Consider the following 19,188-nt stretch of genomic DNA (forward strand, 5'->3'; position numbering starts at 1 on the left):
CTTCATGAACTTTGCATCCCGTCGTACTGCGATCTTTCTATTTCCCGGAAGGTAGATTCTATATGCCGTAGCATTCTCACTATATCCCACAAGATATCCTTTTTCTACAGTTTGATCCAAATTCTTCCTCTTTTCTTTGGGTATATGGTAATATGCCAAACTCCCAAATATTCTAAAATGATTCACTTCAGGCTTCTTGCCGGTGAAGACACTCTCCGTAGTAATCTTACCTAATGCCTTGTAAGGAGTCCTGTTCTGAACATATATTGTTGTGCTGCATGCTTCTGCCCATAGAAATTTGGGCATATCCTGATCATACAACATTGCCCTCGTTGCTTCAACAATAGTTTTGTTCTTCCTCTCTGCTACTCCATTCTGCTCTGGATTATATGGAGTTGTCCATTCTCTTCTGATGCCTTCCCTTGCGCAGAAATCAGTGAAGTCCTTATCAATGTATTCTCCACCATTGTCTGAGCACAACACTTTTATCCTCTTCCCTGTTAGATTCTCAACCAGAGCTTTAAAATCTTTGAATCGATCAAAAACCTCATCCTTGGTTTTTAGAAAGTAGATCCAAGTCGTCCTGGAATGGTCATCAATGAAGGTGACGAAGAATTGGGCACCACTAAGAGCTTTTGTGGACATGAGTCCGCAAATATCTAAGTGTATCAATCTCAGAACACTCTTTACCCTACTGTTACTTCTGGAATAAGCCGCTTTGGCATACTAGCACAGTGCGCAACCTCTGCATACATCGTCTTGTTTGGTATTTAATTCTGGAACTCCTGTGACGGTTCTTCTGAAGCCCCATGGTGTAAGTGCCCCATCCTTCTGTGCCGTAGTTCATTCAAATCTTTTTCACCAGTGTTTGCCTATCAATGCCATTTGAGATTCTAGCTGTAACTTATGTAGTATGTTATTTCTGACTTCAATTTGGGCCTTCTTCTTCCAACTCGGATGTTTGACATATACTTTCTTCCCAATGAAGTAAACATCATAGCCCTTGTTCTATAACTGAGATACAGAGAGTAAGTTCATCCCCAATCCAAGCACATGCAGCACATTGGTAGCTCGAAGTCGATCCCCTGCTTCTGTTTGAAAAACTACAGTACCTCTTCCTACAGAGGTACATTTTGACTTATTTCCCATGGTGATTTGGAAGTTCCTTTGTTCTTCTTGATAGCTCGAGAAACATTCTCGTATTCTTGTCATGTGCGCAGAAGCTCCACTATCAATGTACCAAACCTCAAAGGAAGCAGAACTTGCTAAACAAGCAACTTCTTCTTCCAGTCTGGAAACTAACACAGAATTGTCGTGATCCATTATATTCTTCGTGCTTTCCTCTTTCTCTAGAGAATTGCATGAGTCCTTTTGAGTTGATGCTCCAGCATCATGTTCACGATTCATTGCAGATTCTCTAATCCTATTGCCCAATCTTAGCTCTGATACCATGTGAAAATTTCTAACACGAAATTCTACTGCAGTAACTGATTTATTTCTCCTACTTATTTTTCACAATAAGTTATTTACAAAACCCGTCAGTAAACATCAAAGTAAATTCTACTGTAGTTATCACATAATAGCATAGAGAAAATAACAATGAAATACAAACACAAGAATCAATCACATCAACAAAAGGCAAGTTGTGTGGATGATGGAATATGCCAAGTGAATGCCATCGAATCCCGTAAAAACTCCCCAATATCCCTCGAGAACCCCTAATGATGTATTCTTGCCCCTACGGCCTGGCCATCACATACTCTGGAAACCCATCTTGGCTGTGCTGCTTGTAATATAAGTAAAAATGGGGACATGGCATGTATTAAGTTGAGCTATGCTAGGGTCTATTGCTTCTTTACAAGTAGTAATGGAAGAGTTTGTTGGAATTAATGGGAAACTGTGTTTGCTGATTGGATAGTTTCAATGTTTCGATCCTCACCAGGGATCATCTTCAAGAGTCTACTAAGCTCAAAGGAAGCTGATCCTCGTTGTATTAATATTAAAATACCCAAGAACCCTAATTACACATTTGTCATCATAAGTTAGCTTCTAATTATGAAAAGGTTGCCAGGAAATTTGAAGAATTTGCAGCAAAGGTTTGTTAGGATATTTCGACACATAGGAAATAGTTAAGTATAACTTGGTCTAGTGTAGAGTTAGGTAAAGTGTGTTTCTTTACTATGTACTTTTGTAACTTACAATCTGACGGTCACGAGATGTTCTAGACATGAAGTGATCCGACGGTTCATTCTCTCCCTGGTATTATCGACACTTGATCTGTGGCTTAACACCCGATTGGTCCATGATCTCTATTTAAAGAGCATGGAGAGTCATTTGTAGGGTAACCGTTCACAAGAGAAGCTTATGTAAATTTTCGATCTTTTATTAATAAATTTCCTGAAGTGGCCACTTTGGCTTAGGCCGTGGACTGTTTCCCTCTTTGAGAGTTTTAACCACATCAACAATACTGGTGTATTGATCTGTGATCTGTTTGTGAACGGTGTCCTTTGGTGTCCTGTCTGAGGAACTTACCCTGTAAATTCCTACATGGTATCAGAGCTATTTGAGGGCCGCATCCGTTGGTGATCCAAATGTGAAGCCAGTAGAACTGCATCCGACCGCTGTTTCCTAGATCTACTGTTACTGACTACTTTTGGGCTGAGAAGACTGCGCTATTGTGTTAGGAGCATCTGTTCTAGTGATGAACCCCTTTCGTTTGACACGAAAAGGTTTTCGGTAGCCCTAGTTGCGTCATTTTTAAGATTTGGAGGTATACAATGTTTATTTGCAGTTTTTAGTTATTTCCTCTCTATTTATTTCGGTTTATTTAGCTCTTTGTTTTTTTATTACCGGATCTATACCTTTCATTTCTGCGTATGCTCTTTGCCCCGCGACTCTGTGCAATCTGGGAAAATTAGAAACAGAAAGGAAGGATTTTTCTCATACGTATGCTTTTTTTCGCCGCGCCTTAGTGTGATCTCGGAAAATCAGAAACATTGAGGAAAATATTTAGTTTCCGGCTAAAGCTAACTTCAAGCCGAAAGGTTTGTTTTTTTTGTATATCTGTGTTGGGTTTTGTGTTTTTTGTTTTGTAGGCAAAAAAGAGCTTTTTCAAGTAAGCACGCACCCCAAAGCTTCAATAACTAAAAAAGAAAAACCCCCCTCTTCTTCTTTTCCAAAAATTACTAACCTTTTAATCTAGCTCACTTGGTCCAAAGCTACTTTATGAGAATATAGGTCTTGAGTTCAAGTCTTTCTTTTTGTTGAGCTAATTAGATTAAGTTTGGAAGGGCGGGGGAGCGGGGGGGGGGGGGGGGGAATTTAAATATAACATTATCATTCATTTCTGCACATTCCCGCATTTCATTGGCATCTTCAACAAATTTTCTTCAAAAAACCACTAAAAAAAAACCCCATCTTCTTCTTTTCCAAAAATTACTAACCTTTTAATCTAGCTCACTTGGTCCAAAGCTACTTTATGAGAGTAGAGGTCTTGAGTTCAAGTCTTTCTTTTTGTTGAGCTAATTAGATTAAGTTTGGAAGAGCTGGGGGGGGTTTAAATATAACATTATCATTCATTTTTGTACATTCCCGCATTTCATTGACATCTTCAACAAATTTTCTTCAAAAAGCCATAACTTCATCCGGAAGCCGTTTTTAGAGCCATTTTTTTAATCATCCTAACTTTTCGAGATCTTTCCATTAGAACACTTAGTTTCAGCATCTATAGCTTTAGTTTCTGTTAAAATGGAAAGTCCATGCCAAGTTATTCTTGACAGCACCAACTACTTCCAATGGTGGTCCTACATTGTGGATTTACTTAGAAGTAAAGGTCTTTACAGAATAGCCTCAGGCTAAGAAACCAAACCGAAAGATGGAGATAAGGCAGTCAAATGGGAAAATAGGCAAGATCAAGCACGTGGGTTGATAGGGATGTCTATTTCTCTAGACCTTAGATTCCATATTTCAGAACTTGATACTCCTAATCAAGCAATGAAACAGATTACTAAAGTTTTTGGAATTAAAAATGAACTTAGAGCCCATCAACTCGAAAATGAGTTGCTAACATTGGACCCCAATAATTTTTCTCCCATTGAAGATTTTTTGTCCAAGTTCAAGACCCTTAGACTTCTCTTGGAAGGTGTTAAGGTTAAGAAAGAAGATGGTAACCTTATCTATTCCATTCTTACTAAGCTGGGACCAACCTACTCTATGTTTGTTTCCACCTTCCATTCTACAAGAGAAGCCTTCATTTCTCAAGGACAAGTCTACAAGTCCCCTTCCTTTGATGCCTTTTGTGATTCTTTAATAAGAGAACAAAAAACTCTTACATCTTGGTCTTCTTAATCTTGGAAACTCTTCTAAGAAAGCCGTAATCGCTCAACAACAACCAAATTCAAAGAATCCTAAGATGCCGTATCCTAAAAAGAATGGTCCTAAACCAAACAAGGGTCTAAGCAATTTCAGTCTCAAAATGAAAAATCATTTCAACAAAATGATAAGGCAAATAAAAACAAAGGAAGAAGACTGATAGACATTGCCACTTTTGTAATCAAGATGGCCACTTAGTATCCAAATGCTTTAAGAAGATGAAAGTCATTGGAAAGCAGCTAAAAGAATACTTCGTTATGTTCGAGGTACAGTTCAGTTTGGGATTCATTACAGTGCGAAAGCATCTCCTCTATTGGTTGGTTTCACTGACTCCAATTGGGCTGGTGACCCTGATACTCGGAAGTCTACTACAGGTTATGTGTTCACTCTTGGTTCAGGACCTATTACATGGGCTTGCAAGAAACAAAGTGCCATTTCTCTTTCTTCAGCAGAAGTAGAATATCGTGGTGCCATAGAAGCTGGTAAGGAGGCCCTGTGGCTTCGTTAGATCTTGTCAGAGTTTGGCTTTCAGCAGCAGCATCCGACTACACTTTGGTGTGATAATCAAAGTGTCATTCAACTATGCAAAGATCTAGTCCAACATCAGCGCAACAAACACATTGAAATGCACATGCACTTCATCAGAAAGCTCATTCATGACAATGTTTTTGAAGTGCAATATTGTTCAACAGATGATCAAGTTGCAGACATCTTTACAAAGGCTCTCACAGAGGCAAAGTTTACTAAACTTCGATTTATGGTTGGAGTTCAGGAAGTTGTCACTAAGGGGGGATAGGCTCTAGTGCCTCCTTCCTTCTCCTATTGTGTCATATTTGTACATCCTTCAATCCTATCCCAAGTTGTTCTTAAGGGGGAATGTTAGGATATTCCGACACAAAGGAATTAGTTAAGTATAACTTGGTCTAGTGTAAAGTTAGGTAAAGTGTGTTTCTTTACTATGTACTTTTGTAACTTACAATCCGACGGTCATGATATGTTCTAGACATGAAGTGATCCGATGGTTCATTCTCTCCTCGGTATTAACGACATTTGATCCGTGGCTTAACACCCGATTGATCCATGATCTCTATTTAAAGAGCAGGGAGGGCCATTTGTAGGGTAACCATTCATGAGAGAAGCTTATGTAAATTTTCATTCTTTTATTAATAAATTGCCTGAAGTGGCCACGTTGGCTCAGGCCGTGGACTGTTTCCGTCTTTGAGGGTTTTAACCACGTCTACAATACTGATGTATTGATCTGTGATCTGTTTGTGAGCGGTGTCCTTTGGTGTTTTGTCTGAGGAACTTACCCTGTCATCTCTATTTAAATTTTCCAGGGTTAGCGCAATTTCTATCCTTTTCCTTACTTTTATCTTGGTATAGTTTCTGACCTTGGCAATGATTATGGCATTTTCTAAACAAATGTGATGATTAGCATGGTGTGAATGCTATGCCAAAGCTGATTTCAGATGTCTATTATGCCTAAGATCGGAATTGTGCTTCTTAAGTCTCACATCCAATGATCTGCTTGTTTCTCCAGTATAGGCTTTCCTGGAAGAACAAGGTATATATCAGAGAAACAGGCACATCATTGGATGTGAGACTTCAGGAGCACAATGCCGAACTAAGGCATAATAGACATTTGAAATGAGCTTTGGCAGACCATTCAGACCATATTAATCACCACATTTGCTTAGAAAATGCCAGAATCATTGCCAAGATTGGAAACTGTACCAAGAGGAAAGTAAGGGAAAGGATAGAAATTGAGCCAACCCCGGAAAATTTAAATAGAGATGAAGGTAGTAAACTAAGTGAAACATGGAAACCTTTACTGCAAATTCTTCAAGCTTCCCAGCAACCTTTTCATAATCAGAAGCTGACTTATGATGACAAACACATAACTAGGGTTCCTTGGGTTTTTTGTTATTAATACAATGAAACAGATCAGCTTCCTTTGAACTTTACTCCTGAAGATGATTTTTGGTGAGGATCGAAACATTGAGACTATCCAATCAGCACACACAGTTTCCGATTAATTCTGACGTACGTACTGCATACAGATAAATGGTTTACAAAGAGTTTATTTTTATTATTGCTCTATTTAAATTTATTTATCTTGAATATGGCTCTATGGTGGTGCAGGTAGGGACAGGTGCACGGTCAGAGAAGATAAGGACATACAATTACAAGGTTATTATTATGTCAGATTGTGAATGAATGCTTTCTATAATGGTCTCAGTTTTTGTTTACAGTTTTCACTATTAGAAGCAATAAGTTGAACATACAAAAATAGTGATATATATTTAATCTATTTAAACTTTAAAGTAGGTAGATAAACTTTGGAAGCACCTTTAGCCTATTTAAATAACTATTTTATACTCAAAACAATTCCTTATTGGACTGTGCAAAATTCTTACAGGATAATCGAGTGAGTGATCACCGGACAAAGATGAACTTTGATCTTGCATCCTTCCTCTCTGGCAATATTGATGAGGCTGTGCAGGTAATCGTGTTTCAATTTAATCTATTTCGAATGCTCTTTTTGTTCACTAATCCCTTCCCATTGATAATGCAACTAATCACATTCTTAATACTTATAACTCCAGACTCCACAGTACAGGTATTGATCTGAATATATATATATATATATATATATATATATATATATATATATATTAACAACCAGTTGTTAAGACATTGACATTGGCCTGGCAGATTATAACTTGGCTTATATTGTAACAATGAATAAGCTCTTGTTGAATATAATAGTCATCCAAGATAAATAATATTTTTTTTGTTAATTTGCAACTAGGCTGAGCCTAGGCCAGGTCCAGCCCATCTATTGGATGGAAGAACAAACTACCCACCAATGGGATGCTATCAGGATTGTGCGAGGCTCAGTCAAGCCTGGACAACCCTTGGGATAGTTTTTAATTCCCCAAAGGTAGCTTACATCCTCAACCCCTCCCCATGAGATTTGAACCCGAGACCTGGTGGGGACTAAACCCCACACAAATCAACTGGTATACACTCATGGGTTCCAAGATAATAATATTAATCTCAGGTCCGTGATATATGATTGGTGCCAAATTATTGGCCGTGGGAATCCATTTAGAATTTACAGGCATGGCAGGAAACCACACTATTGACTGAAAAATGGTACAGCTGAAAATGCATAGCAATAATATACTGGATTCTCCATTTTCCACAGCATATGTGAAAATAAAAAGCACGGAATGGTAGGAACCATTTCTGCAGATATCCACTCATTAATCCCTACATTATTATACTAGTCACTCAAATCCCCTACAGTGAAGCCCCACCACCTTAGGTAATGGATCTCAATATGACTTGTATAGTCATTGTCAAGTGGATACATCACCACCTAAATAATTCAAACAAACATCATGCAACCTGTTATCACCCAAAAAGTCCTTCCTACAAAGACTAAAGAAGTCTGAATAATTACTAGGGAGAGAGTTTGTTACCAGCATTTGAGTGGAAAAGCCCAATCCATGGATCCAACTTGGGGTAATGGATGGGAATTGTATCACTGTCACCTCAACACAACTTCCCCTTCACTTTTGCTTGGCTCTCAAGAGGCCAACGGGGGTACTTCTTTAAATACAATTGAAAAGTCCTTTCTACAAAGACTACAGAATTCCGAATAATTACTAGGGAAAGAGTTTGTTACCATCATTTGAGTGGAAAAGTCCAATCCCTAGATCCAACTTGGGGTAATGGATGGGAGTTGTATCATTGTCACCTCAACACAACTTCCCCTTCAATTTTGCTTGGCTCTCAAGAGGCCAACGGGGGTACTCCTTGTTGAAGTTTCGAAGTTTACTTAGTTAGAAACCCTCCATGCACTTTATCTGATTTATTCCTATCTACTTGTTACTTTTCTTAACAAGTTATTTACAATGTAAATACTGAAAATAAACACTAGTGCATGCTCAACATATTACAGATCAGCAACTAAAAGAAACAAAAACAAACACACCATATGACGCCATTATTTTTGGACTAATGTCCCCGGAAAAACCCAATGTGGGAAAATTGGTGCAGCTATCTGAGGGTTTTCTTATTAAGAAATATCAGAGTACAATCTGGGTGTCGAAACTGGCCTACCCAATAGAGAATTTCCTTGGCAGTGATACCTCTCAGTTTTTGACAAATCTTCTAGTTGAAACCCCGGATAATCCTTTTGGCAGTTACTCAGCACAAATCTGCCCCTGAAACCCCAGCGTCAGCATCTCTCTGGACTACATCAGCCCCTCTCTACCTCACGTTGGCCCTGTGTCACCCCGGATGGGTCTGCGTCAGCCCTCTGCGTCAGCAACGCTGGCCTCTTTAAGGCTCTGTGCAGCTCCCGGCTGCCTCTGCGTGGCCCTGGCTGGCTCTGTGTCACTCTCCTTAGCTACTGCGCTAGTCTCCCGACACTATCTCTGCCTCTCTGTCTCTCTATACTCAAATGCCCCTCAGTTGCATCTCCCGATCACTAATTCTATCTCTCTTAGCAAACCCTGCTCTAGAGAATAGAATGACTGATCACTTTGGTGTATTCTCCAAGTGACCCTCAAGCCTCCTCTTATACTTTTCCTGTTGACATCTCAACGGCTGAGATTAAGTCCCTAATCAACGGCTAAGATTAGATCTGGCTTGATCCATGTCTTTTGGACCATTCTAACACAGATTCATATTAATACACATTAATATCTTAAAATATTAATTATTTTAATATCTCCTGATCTGTTTAGTATCTGCCCAAACCCTTTATGGGTATTGGAGATATCATATGCCCCAACCTCTCCACCAAATTTCGTGGCTAGAGCACATCCAATGCTACTTCAAATCAACACTCCCTCTTAGCGAAGACTGTGCTCTAGCAATACTCTTCACTGAGTATTACTCTAATCATCTGGCATCGGTACTTGTGTTGATGCTAGGCCTTCTTGCCCAACATCCTCTGCACAGCTGCATCTATTACTGTTGCCCATGGTTCTGCCACTGCCACCACTGCATCTGTACGACATCTCCCTCTACATTCGTGCTGCTGCTGGTCCTTTCTCCCAGCACTGCATCTACACTGCACCTCCTCTCATTATGTTGCATCGTACTGCCCACTGCTGCATTGCAACTCAGTTACTGAGAAGTAAGTAACTAATCTCCCAATCTGACCTCCATGTTGGGCTTGAGACACCCACTGATGCTAAAGCTCCCTCTACCGCTGACAAGTGCTCCCTCTCTGACCTCTGTGCTGCTGCAACAACTCCCTACATCTCACACCATTGCACACCACTCTACCATCCTGCATTGGTGCAACACTTCTGTGTCTCTCGCATTGTTGCAGCCTGCTAGCCTTGCGCTGTCTCGGGACTCCTACAATGTAGCTCTCTCTGCCGCTCCATCCACATCCATCTCTACCCACATCAGCCAGTCCTGCTACTCCTCTTCGGGGCTCCTGTAGCAAGGTCTAATCCAAGAGGCTGGGTACCTCGAGGATCCTGCCCCTCATCGCCTGTAGTCCACTTGACTACAGCTCGATGTTTCTCCACTTCTTCTCAAGTGGCGCATGTGCACTCATGGCACAGTCATCGTCTATCATAACTTCCTTCTCTGCCATGCTGGCGCTACCTTAGTCTCGGATGACTCTCCCTTACTCTTCTTCCTTGGACACTGGGTCGCATAATAACCCAGCTCCCCACAATGGAAGCACTTGATCTTGGAGAGATCCTTCTTCTTCCGCTTTTCCTGCTTTCCCTCAAATGCTAGGGCAACATCTTTCTCCTCTTGCTTGACTTTGATCCCCTTGTTGCTGCTACCCGTCTTCAACTACCGTCTGATCTCTTCCTGGCGAAGAGCTGCCCACATCTCGTCCCAAGGTGGGAGAGTCCCTCTGCCCAGTATACTTTGGAAAAATACCTCCCAGTGTTTTGAGACAACATTCAGGGTTGTCCTCATCATCAACTCCTAATTCGGTGTTGCCTCTATAGTAGTCAATTGATCTCGGATCTCATTCAGTCCTCCGAGGAAGGTGTCAATCAGTTCTCCCTTCTTCATCTGATACGACCTCAACTGATTCTCAAGCAGCATTGTTCTCTGCACAAAAGTATGCTGGTACAGCTTCTTGAGAGCCTCCCACATCTCAAATTGTCGTTTCCTTCTCGGCTATGTGTGGTACTACATGATCCTTGACCCTGTCAAGGATAATGATCTGAAAATGGGGCATTAAATGCTTCTTGTCTGCTGACAAGAACCTCTCCCACTTCCAAAGCTTAAATATTCCCAAGATCTAGTGATTAACCAATTGCAGAATTAATAATGTGCTTGAAAATAAGGTGTATGCTGGTGTTTATTTTTGACTGTTTATGTGCTTTAAAATTCTATTGTTTATGCTGATATAACATACATATAACAGTAAAATATTACAACAAATAACAAACACATAAAACAACAAGTTTAATATGGAGTTCACCCAAAACTCTTGGGCTATGTCTCCTTGAGCTATAGTCAACTCAACTAGGCTCTCTGGGATTATGGCAACAGTTCTTTTACAAGCTCCACGCTCAACTCCACTGGTTTACACAGAACACAATGGACTTAGAAAGCCATCTCATCCCTGGCTCTAGCTCTGGCTCTTGGCTTTGGCTTTGGCTCTGGCTCTTGGCTTTTCGGCTCTGGCTTTGTGAGCTTTCAGTAGTCCGCTTAACCTCCAAGCGATTGTCTCAGCAACTTTCAGCTCTTTGGTTTTTTCCACTTGACCTCCAAGCAACTCCAAGACTCCCTCAGCTGCGTTGCGCGTTAGCTTTTTACTAGCTGCTCCCTCAGCTGCTCTGCGCTTAGCTTTTCGCTAGCTGCCCCGTTAATTGGGCTCTCTAGCTCTCTTGAGGCATTTTTCCGGCTCTGCGGCTTCCCCAGCCATTTCTCTGCGTGTAATCATCCCTCTACGGCTCTGCGGCTTCTCCAGTCGTTTCTCTGCGTGTAATCATCCCTCTGCGGCTCTGCGGCTTCTCTGCTCCTTGTCTGTTCGACTGGCCATCTGGCTTTGTGACTCTGTGGCTCTGTGTGTTCCCAAACACATCATTGTCTGCAAAATGCCCGCTTGCAGCGTGGCACAACGATCAGGAGCTGTTACAAAGGGATCGAGGCCTTTTTCCAGGCAAAAACCCAAAAATGGACAAAAATTCCAATACACAGAGATTTTCCAAAAATTACACTATCGAGCATGAATTCCGAACTTCAAATTCCCTGAAATCGCCCCTATAAACCCTATCGAGTCCGCCATTAGTTGCATATCACATCGCGTAGGCGGATTGGCCAAAACCCCAAATACACGGGAATACATTGAAAAATCCGAATTCCCGGACTTCAAAAATTCTGAAATCAGGTCTGTAAACCCATCGGGTCCGACCCTTATCAGCATATCGCTATCGCAATCACATTGGCCCTGACATCGGGGTTCGTCGATTAAATCTGGACCGTTGATCTGCTCCTTGATCAGACGGTCGATATCGCATCGCATGTCACTATCGCATCGGCCCTTTGTATTGGGGATGACCGATCTCCCGACCGTCGATTAAATCCTGATCGTTGATCCCTTTTCCCGATCCGATGGCTGAGATCGCACGTTGCTATCGGCATATCGCATTCGCTACGGCCCAGGGATTCTATACATTGTTGATGCTGATCTGTCGATCCGATCATCGGCAATCGCAATGTCGCATAATCGCAATCGCCAAGTCCTCCCGCTAGGATTTTGTCCCTTCATTGCTCCGATCCGATACATCTCACGGATCCGATAAGGGTTTAGGCTACGGAACATAATATTTCGGGTCCACCCTTTAAACCTTGCACATGCGATTTTTGCATATAAGGTCTTTTATGCCATTTTTAGAAGAAATGCCTCCTTTTTCAAAGGACAAAAGCAATCTTCCTTTTGCGATAACTTCATCATCCGAAGTCCGTTTTAGTCTATTCAAATTGCAGTAGGTTCAGAATGAAAAGATGTACGTAATGGGACTATTTCCAAGAGCAGTCATTGACTTTCATTTTCCTCTATGAGGAACACTTTAGACTTAGAAGTCTATCCAAGATCCATTTTGGATCACGCCTTCCCACTAAAAGAACTTTTGGTCTCCAAAACACTGATATACTGGTCTGAACAGTAAATGAGAGTAAATCACCCTCTTCTTTCAGCCTCCATACACTTTGCCTTGCATAGTGCCTCTGAACCAAAGCCTTTGACCACTCTCCTTCCTGGATATGCTGGTCCACCTGGGAAGAACTGTCTTCCTTCTTGACTTCATGCAGAACTCCTACTGAGATGGTCACAGAAGGTAGTTTGAACTTCTCTGCCTTGATCATTGATCCAAGGTGGCTCAAACAAATGTGAAGTAACAGCTGCTTCACAAAACTTTCATTTGTACCTGTTTGACAAGCTGTCAACAACAACAAAAATACAGACAACCACTGGATGGCCTAAACTCCTACTTCAACAATAGAAACAGATTTTCACATCTGTGAACACCTCCATGTCTTACATCTGCATACAAATGATGGACTAGATAACAAGCCCACAAAACATGCCTTTAAAACAAATGACCCTTCAAGTCAAGCATGTAGAAAAAGACCTTTAGGACTCTTTTTCAAAAGATGAAACACTTCATCATTATCTCCATCTTGGAGACCAAGTTAACTTCTCCCAAGTCAACGTTGCATCACATGCATGTCAAAGCAATCAACCCCGCAAGTTAATTACACATACATGTTCAAATACAAGGAAATCATCAACATTCCTGTGTTCATGCATATCATGCTCATGCATGCATTTCATCCTTCAACTTTCGCTTAAGCACTGTATTTTCGAAGCTGAAATGAAATATAATGTTGCAGCAACAAAGTGAGTCTCCTACTCAACTTTTTCCATTCACCATCTTGGTAAAAACCTGCAACTTGCATTCCATTAACAAAGAAATGCAAATAGATGCATCAATAGACATGCAATCTTAATTGGATAAGAATTCTAGCCATTTCTTACCAACCCATTTCAAAGGTCTTTCCTTTGTCTGCACATCAGCATCAACATGTGAATCATCCCGAAACACATCATTCATGGAAACTTCCTTTCCATTTCTGCCATCTTCCCTTTCCACCTTCTTCAGCTTTCGTGGAAGTATTGCTGGATTCAGAGTCCAACACTTTTCAGCAATATGCCCTTACTTATGGCAGTAAGTGCAACACATGTGCATCCTCTTGACAACATGATCTGCCTTGTCCAATGGACCTTTGGCTTCTTGCTTCCTTTCCTTCAAAAGTTCCCTGCATGTGGCTATCCTCTTCCAACATCTAGAAATGTTATGGTTATCCAAACCACAAAAGGAACATGCAATTCTTTTCCCATATCTATGTGGAAATTTATCATGTTTTGCAAAATCAAAAGGAAGATGATTAGAACCATATTTATACCTTTCTCTTTCACCTTTATTGCCTTCATGAGGAGGTGAATCAAATGAAGAAGTGGCTCCCTTTGGAACACCATCAATCTCTTCAAGGCTTTCAGAGTTTCCACAACTCTCTGGTTCAAGTGTGTGCTTCTGAGCACCTACATCCTGCAAATGATCTTCAAGCTTTGCATTCCTCCTGAATACAATCTTCACACTCTTGAGGTAGAAGACCTGCAATGCAACTCCTTCTTGGAGCTATTTCAGTGGCCTTCATGGCAGCTTTGGAACTTTCTCCATAAGACTGTCCATAGCCAAGACCCAAATACTTAGGCCTTTCGTCAATCATTATTGGCTCAACAATACCTTGTGCTTGTTTGCCCAAGCCCTTTCCTTCATAGCCCATCTTGGACATTAGCTTGGAACCTATGCCTCTGGTATGTTTTTCAAAAGAACCAATATAAGCATTCTTAGAAGAATTTGAAGACAAACAGGAATCATTTACCTCTTCTTCAAGTTGATACTTGACTAAGGCTTCTTTGGCAGCAAAGAGCTGTGACTTCAACTCATGCATTCTTTTCAGGTTCATATTTGCAATATGAAGTTGCCTCTCCCTTTCTTGCAATTTGTCAGAAAGCAACTGCTTCTCTTCCTCCACGGAATTCAACTGCTCTTTAAGTATGCTGCTCTTCCTTCCATCCTCATACATTTCTCTCACCATATCCATCATGGTGGACAAGTCTTGCTTCATGTCTTCATCAAAGACTCTTGTGAAGAAAGCAGAATTTGAGGACTCACTTGTAGAAGTTGTCATTATGCCAATGAACAAAAGAACTTCAAACAAGATTAATAAAGAGGTTATTCAACAACCTTTTGCAACAAACCTCTTGTGCTTCAAGGATTGCTTTGAGGTCCTTTGGGATAAGAAGAATGCCTTAAGCCCTCTTCCTTCTTGTCCTTCCTGGACTGAGCTATCAATAGCCTTCCCTTCACCTCTCCAAACTCAAACAATAGTTAGTCTGCAAACAAGCATACAATCAACCTCTGACTGTTTAAACACCTTTCAGACAAGCAATTTGTGCTCTATCAATCAAGCATTTTGATATGGTACCACTTGCTCTGGTATAACCAGCTTTGATATCACCTTCCTCAAGGTGAGGTTAATCAATCCCAGGCTCCGATACCACCTGATCTGAAAATGGGGCGCTAAAGGTTTCTTGTCTGCTTACAAGAACCTCTCCCACTTCCAAAGCTTAAATATTCCCAAGATCTAGTGATTAACCAATTGCGGAATTAATAATGTGCTTGAAAAAGGTGTATGTTGGTGTTTATTTTTGACTGTTTATGTGCTTTAAAATTATGTTGTTTATGCTGATATAACATACATATAACAGTAAAATATTACAACAAATAACGAACATAAGACAACAAGTTTAATATGGAGTTCACCCAAAACTCTTGGGCTACGTCTCCTTGAGCTCTAGTCAACTCAACTAGGCTCATTGGGATTATGGCAGCAATTCTTTTACAAGCTTCACGCTCAACTCCACTGGTTTACACAGAACACAATGGCTTAGAACACCATCTCATCCCTGGCTCTGAAGCTCTCGGCTTCCTGGCTCTCAGCTCTCTCTCGGTTCTCGGCTCTGGCTCTCGGTTCTCGGCTCTGGCTCTTGGCTCTGGCTTTGGCTCTCGGTTCTCGGCTCTAGCTCTGGCTCTTGGTTCTTGCTCTGGCTCTAGCTCTTGGCTCTTTGGCTTTGGCTTTGTGAGCTTTCAGCAGTCCGCTTGACCTCCAAGCGACTGTCTTGGCAACTTTCATCTCTCTGGTTCTTTCCACTTGACCTCCAAGCGACTCCAAGACTCCCTCAACTGCTCTACGCGTTAGCTTTTTGCGAGCTGCTCCCTCAGCTACTCTGCGTGTTAGATTTTCGCTAGCTGCCCCGTTAATTGGACTCTCTGGCTCTCTTGAGGCATTTTTCCGGCTTTGCGACTTCCCCAGCCATTTCTCTGCGTGTAATCATCCCTCTGCGGCTTTGCGGCTTCTCTACTCCTTGTCTGTTTGACTGGCCATCTGGTTCTGTGACTCTGTGGCTCTGTGCATTCCCAAACGCATCATTGTCTGCAAAATGCCCGCTTGCTTACAAAGGGATCGAGGCCTTTTTCTAGGCAAAAACCCAGAAAAGGACAAAAATTCCAATACATAGAGATTTTCCGAAAATTACACTATCAGGCATGAATTTCGGACTTCAAATTCCCTGAAATCGCGCCTATAAACCCTATCGGGTCCGCCATTAGTCGCATATCGCATCGCATAGGCGAATTGGCCAAAACCCCAAATACACGGGAATACATTGAAAAATCCAAATTCCTGGACTTCAAAAATTATGAAATCGGGTCTATAAACCCATCGGGTCTTGGCCCTTATCGGCATTTCGCTATCGCAATCGCATTGGCTCTGACATCGGGGTTCGTCGATCACTAATTAAATCTGGACTGTTGATCTACTCCTTGATCGGACGGTCGATATCGCATCGCATGTCGTTGTCGCATCAGCCCTTTGTATCAGGGATCACTGATCTCCCCATCGACGATTAAATCCTGACCGTTGATCCCTTTTCCCGATCCGACAGCTGAGATCGCACGTCGCTATCGGCATATAGCATTCGCTACGGCCCAGGGGTTTTGTACATCGCCGATGCCGATCTGCTGATCCGATCATCAGCAATCGCAATGTTGCATAATCGCAATCGCCAAGTCCTCCCGTCAGGCCTTTGTCCCTTCATCGCTCTGATCCAATACATCTCACGGATCCGATAAGGGTTTAGGCTACGGAACATAATATTTTGGGTCCGCCCTTTAAACCTTTCACATGCGATTTTTTGCATATAAGGCCTTTTATGTCATTTTTAGAAGAAATGCCTCCTTTTTCAAAGGACAAACGCAATCTTCCTTTTGCGATAACTTCATCATCCAAAGTCCGTTTTAGCCCATTCAAATTGTAGTAGATTCAGAATGAATAGATCTACGCAATGGGACTATTTCCAGGAGCAGTCCTTGACTTTCATTTTCCTCTGTGAGGAACACTTTAGACTTAGAAGTCTATCCAAGATCCATTTTGGATAAGATAATGCTCTTGGCCCTCACCATCGCCTCCTCGTACTTGTCATTATCATTGAGGTCGACTGGGATAGCTATTACCTTCAAGGCGAAGTTCTTGACATGATTTCTGTCAAGTACGAATAAGATTCTAGCCTTCCAGACTGCAAAGTTCGACGCTCCATCCAGTATACCCTGGTCTCTTACTCAGTGTAGTGCCATGATGCTCCTCTACTTCCCTCTTGGAAGTTCTTTGTTCGACTCCTTTGAGTCTCTAATTCCCGTCTGGAAGTTCTCTTCTGGACTCCCTCTGAGTCCTGATTTCCCTCATGGAAATCTTTTTGCCGCTGTCGAGATGCTCCCTACTCTAATCATCTTGTGCAACCGCACCACTGATTCGGGTTCCTCAGCTAGAAACCCTCGGTAGCAACTCCTCTGGCCTTGCTCTATCAGGTACCGTTCTGACTACAGTACCTCACCAACTCCACTCTGCAATATTCCCACAGCCTTCTAAACCCCAGCAACCTGAAGGTGAGAGCTCCTAAGCTCTGTGCAATCGCAACACCAATAATCCGACCTCCTCAGCAAACTGCGTCAGCCTTCCCAGCTACTACATGGCTCTGCGTGAGGTTCCCTTTGCCTCCTTAGCTTCTGCACTACCTCTTTTCGGCTCACCCTTGATGACGCAGGCACTGCGTCACCCTTCCCTTGTTGTTGCTCTGCTAGAAACAACTTTTGTCACCTCGGGACAGCTGTTTTCTGCTGCTATTGCTCCACTCGGCTGATGTCCTTAGTCCTCTTGTGATCTGCAATCACGCTTTGATACCATGTTGAAGTTTCTAAGTTTACTTAGTTAGAAACCCTCCATGCACTTTATCTGATTTATTCCTACCTACTTGTTATTTTTCTTAACAAGTTATTTACAATGTAAATACTGAAAATAAACGCTAGTGCATGTTCAACATATTACAGATCAGCAACTAAAAGAAACAGAAACAAACACACAATAGGACACCATTATTTTTGGACTAATGTTCCCGAAAAAACCCAATGTGGGAAAACCAGTGCAGCTATCTGAGGGTTTTCTTATTAAGCAATATCAGAGTACAATTTGGGTGCCAAAACTGGCCTACTCAACAGAGAATTTCCTTGGCAGTAATATCTCTCAGTTTCTGACAAATCTTCTGGCTGAAACCTTGGATAATCCTTTCGGCAGCTACTCAGCACAATTCTGCCCCAGAAACCCCAGCGTCATCCTCTCTTTGGACTGCATCAGCCCCTCTCTGCCTCACGTTGGCCCTGCGTCACCCTAGATGGGTCTGCGTCAGCCCTGGGATGCCCTACGTTAGCCCTCTGGCCCTCTACGTTAGCAATGCTGGCCTCTCTAAGGCTCTGTGCAGCTCCCAGTTGCCTCTGCATGGCCCTGCGTGAGCCCTGGCTGGCTTTGCGTCACTCCCCTTCGCTACTGCACTACGCTCCCGGCACTATTTCTGCCTCTCTGTCTCTTTGTACTCAAATGCCCTCAGTTGCATCTCCCGATCACTAATTCTATCTCTCTTAGCAAACTCCGCTCTAGAGAATAGAATCACTGATCACTTTGGTGTATTCTCCAAGTGCCTTCAAGCCTCCTCTTATACTTTTCCTGTTGATATCTCAACGGCCCAGATTAAGTCCCTAATCAACGGCTAAGATTAGATCTGGCTTGATCCATGTCTTTTGGACCATTCTAACACAGATTCATATTAATACACATTAATATTTTATTTTCCCTAAGTTTAGACTTAGGGACTCCATTAAAAATATTAATTATTTTAATATCTCCTGATCTGTTTAGAATCTGCCCAAACCCTTTCTAGGTATTGGAGTTCTCATGTGCCCCAACCTCTCCACCAAATTTCGTGGCTATAGCACATCCGATGCTACCTCAAATCAACACTCCTTTAAATACAATTGATTACTAGGAGAATCAAAGAACTCTTAATTATGATTATACGTAAGGGATGCAAAAGATTCACTTCTATAATGAATATGTATGAATTCATCAAAGATATAACACATGAAACATAAAGGATCCAATTACTTAATAATAAAATGCTTTGAAAGGATCCTTATTTGAAGTGAGGATATATCATATTAGTCCAGACTCCACTTAGATGCATAAGACGATGAAGGAATATGTGGATTACAGTGAAATCTCACTGATTATGTGTTAATGACAAATTTCCAAAATTGAGCCTATTACCACCCAAATTGTGCATGCATGATAAAAGCCCCAATC

The 19,188-nt window shown here is 41.7% G+C and overlaps 1 protein-coding gene across 2 annotated transcripts in view; it reads left to right on the forward strand.

The window, feature by feature from the left end:
• The window catches only part of LOC149200370 (peptide chain release factor APG3, chloroplastic-like), a 388,882-nt gene that overhangs the window by 300,146 nt on the left and 69,548 nt on the right, over window positions 1-19,188 (forward strand). The window contains exons 13-14 of one of the 2 annotated variants that reach the window (XM_089402692.1): window positions 6,514-6,561; window positions 6,791-6,874. The exons of the other annotated variant lie outside the window; for it this stretch is intronic. Coding sequence (XP_089258818.1) covers window positions 6,514-6,561; window positions 6,791-6,874 — 132 coding nt within the window. The remainder of the gene's footprint in view (window positions 1-6,513; window positions 6,562-6,790; window positions 6,875-19,188) is intronic. 2 annotated transcript variants of the gene reach the window in all.

The sequence above is a fragment of the Pinus tabuliformis genome, chromosome 2_1 (assembly GCF_031772625.1).
Source record: "Pinus tabuliformis cultivar Carrire ecotype Pingquan chromosome 2_1, CPIR1, whole genome shotgun sequence".
NCBI lineage: Eukaryota > Viridiplantae > Streptophyta > Pinopsida > Pinales > Pinaceae > Pinus > Pinus tabuliformis.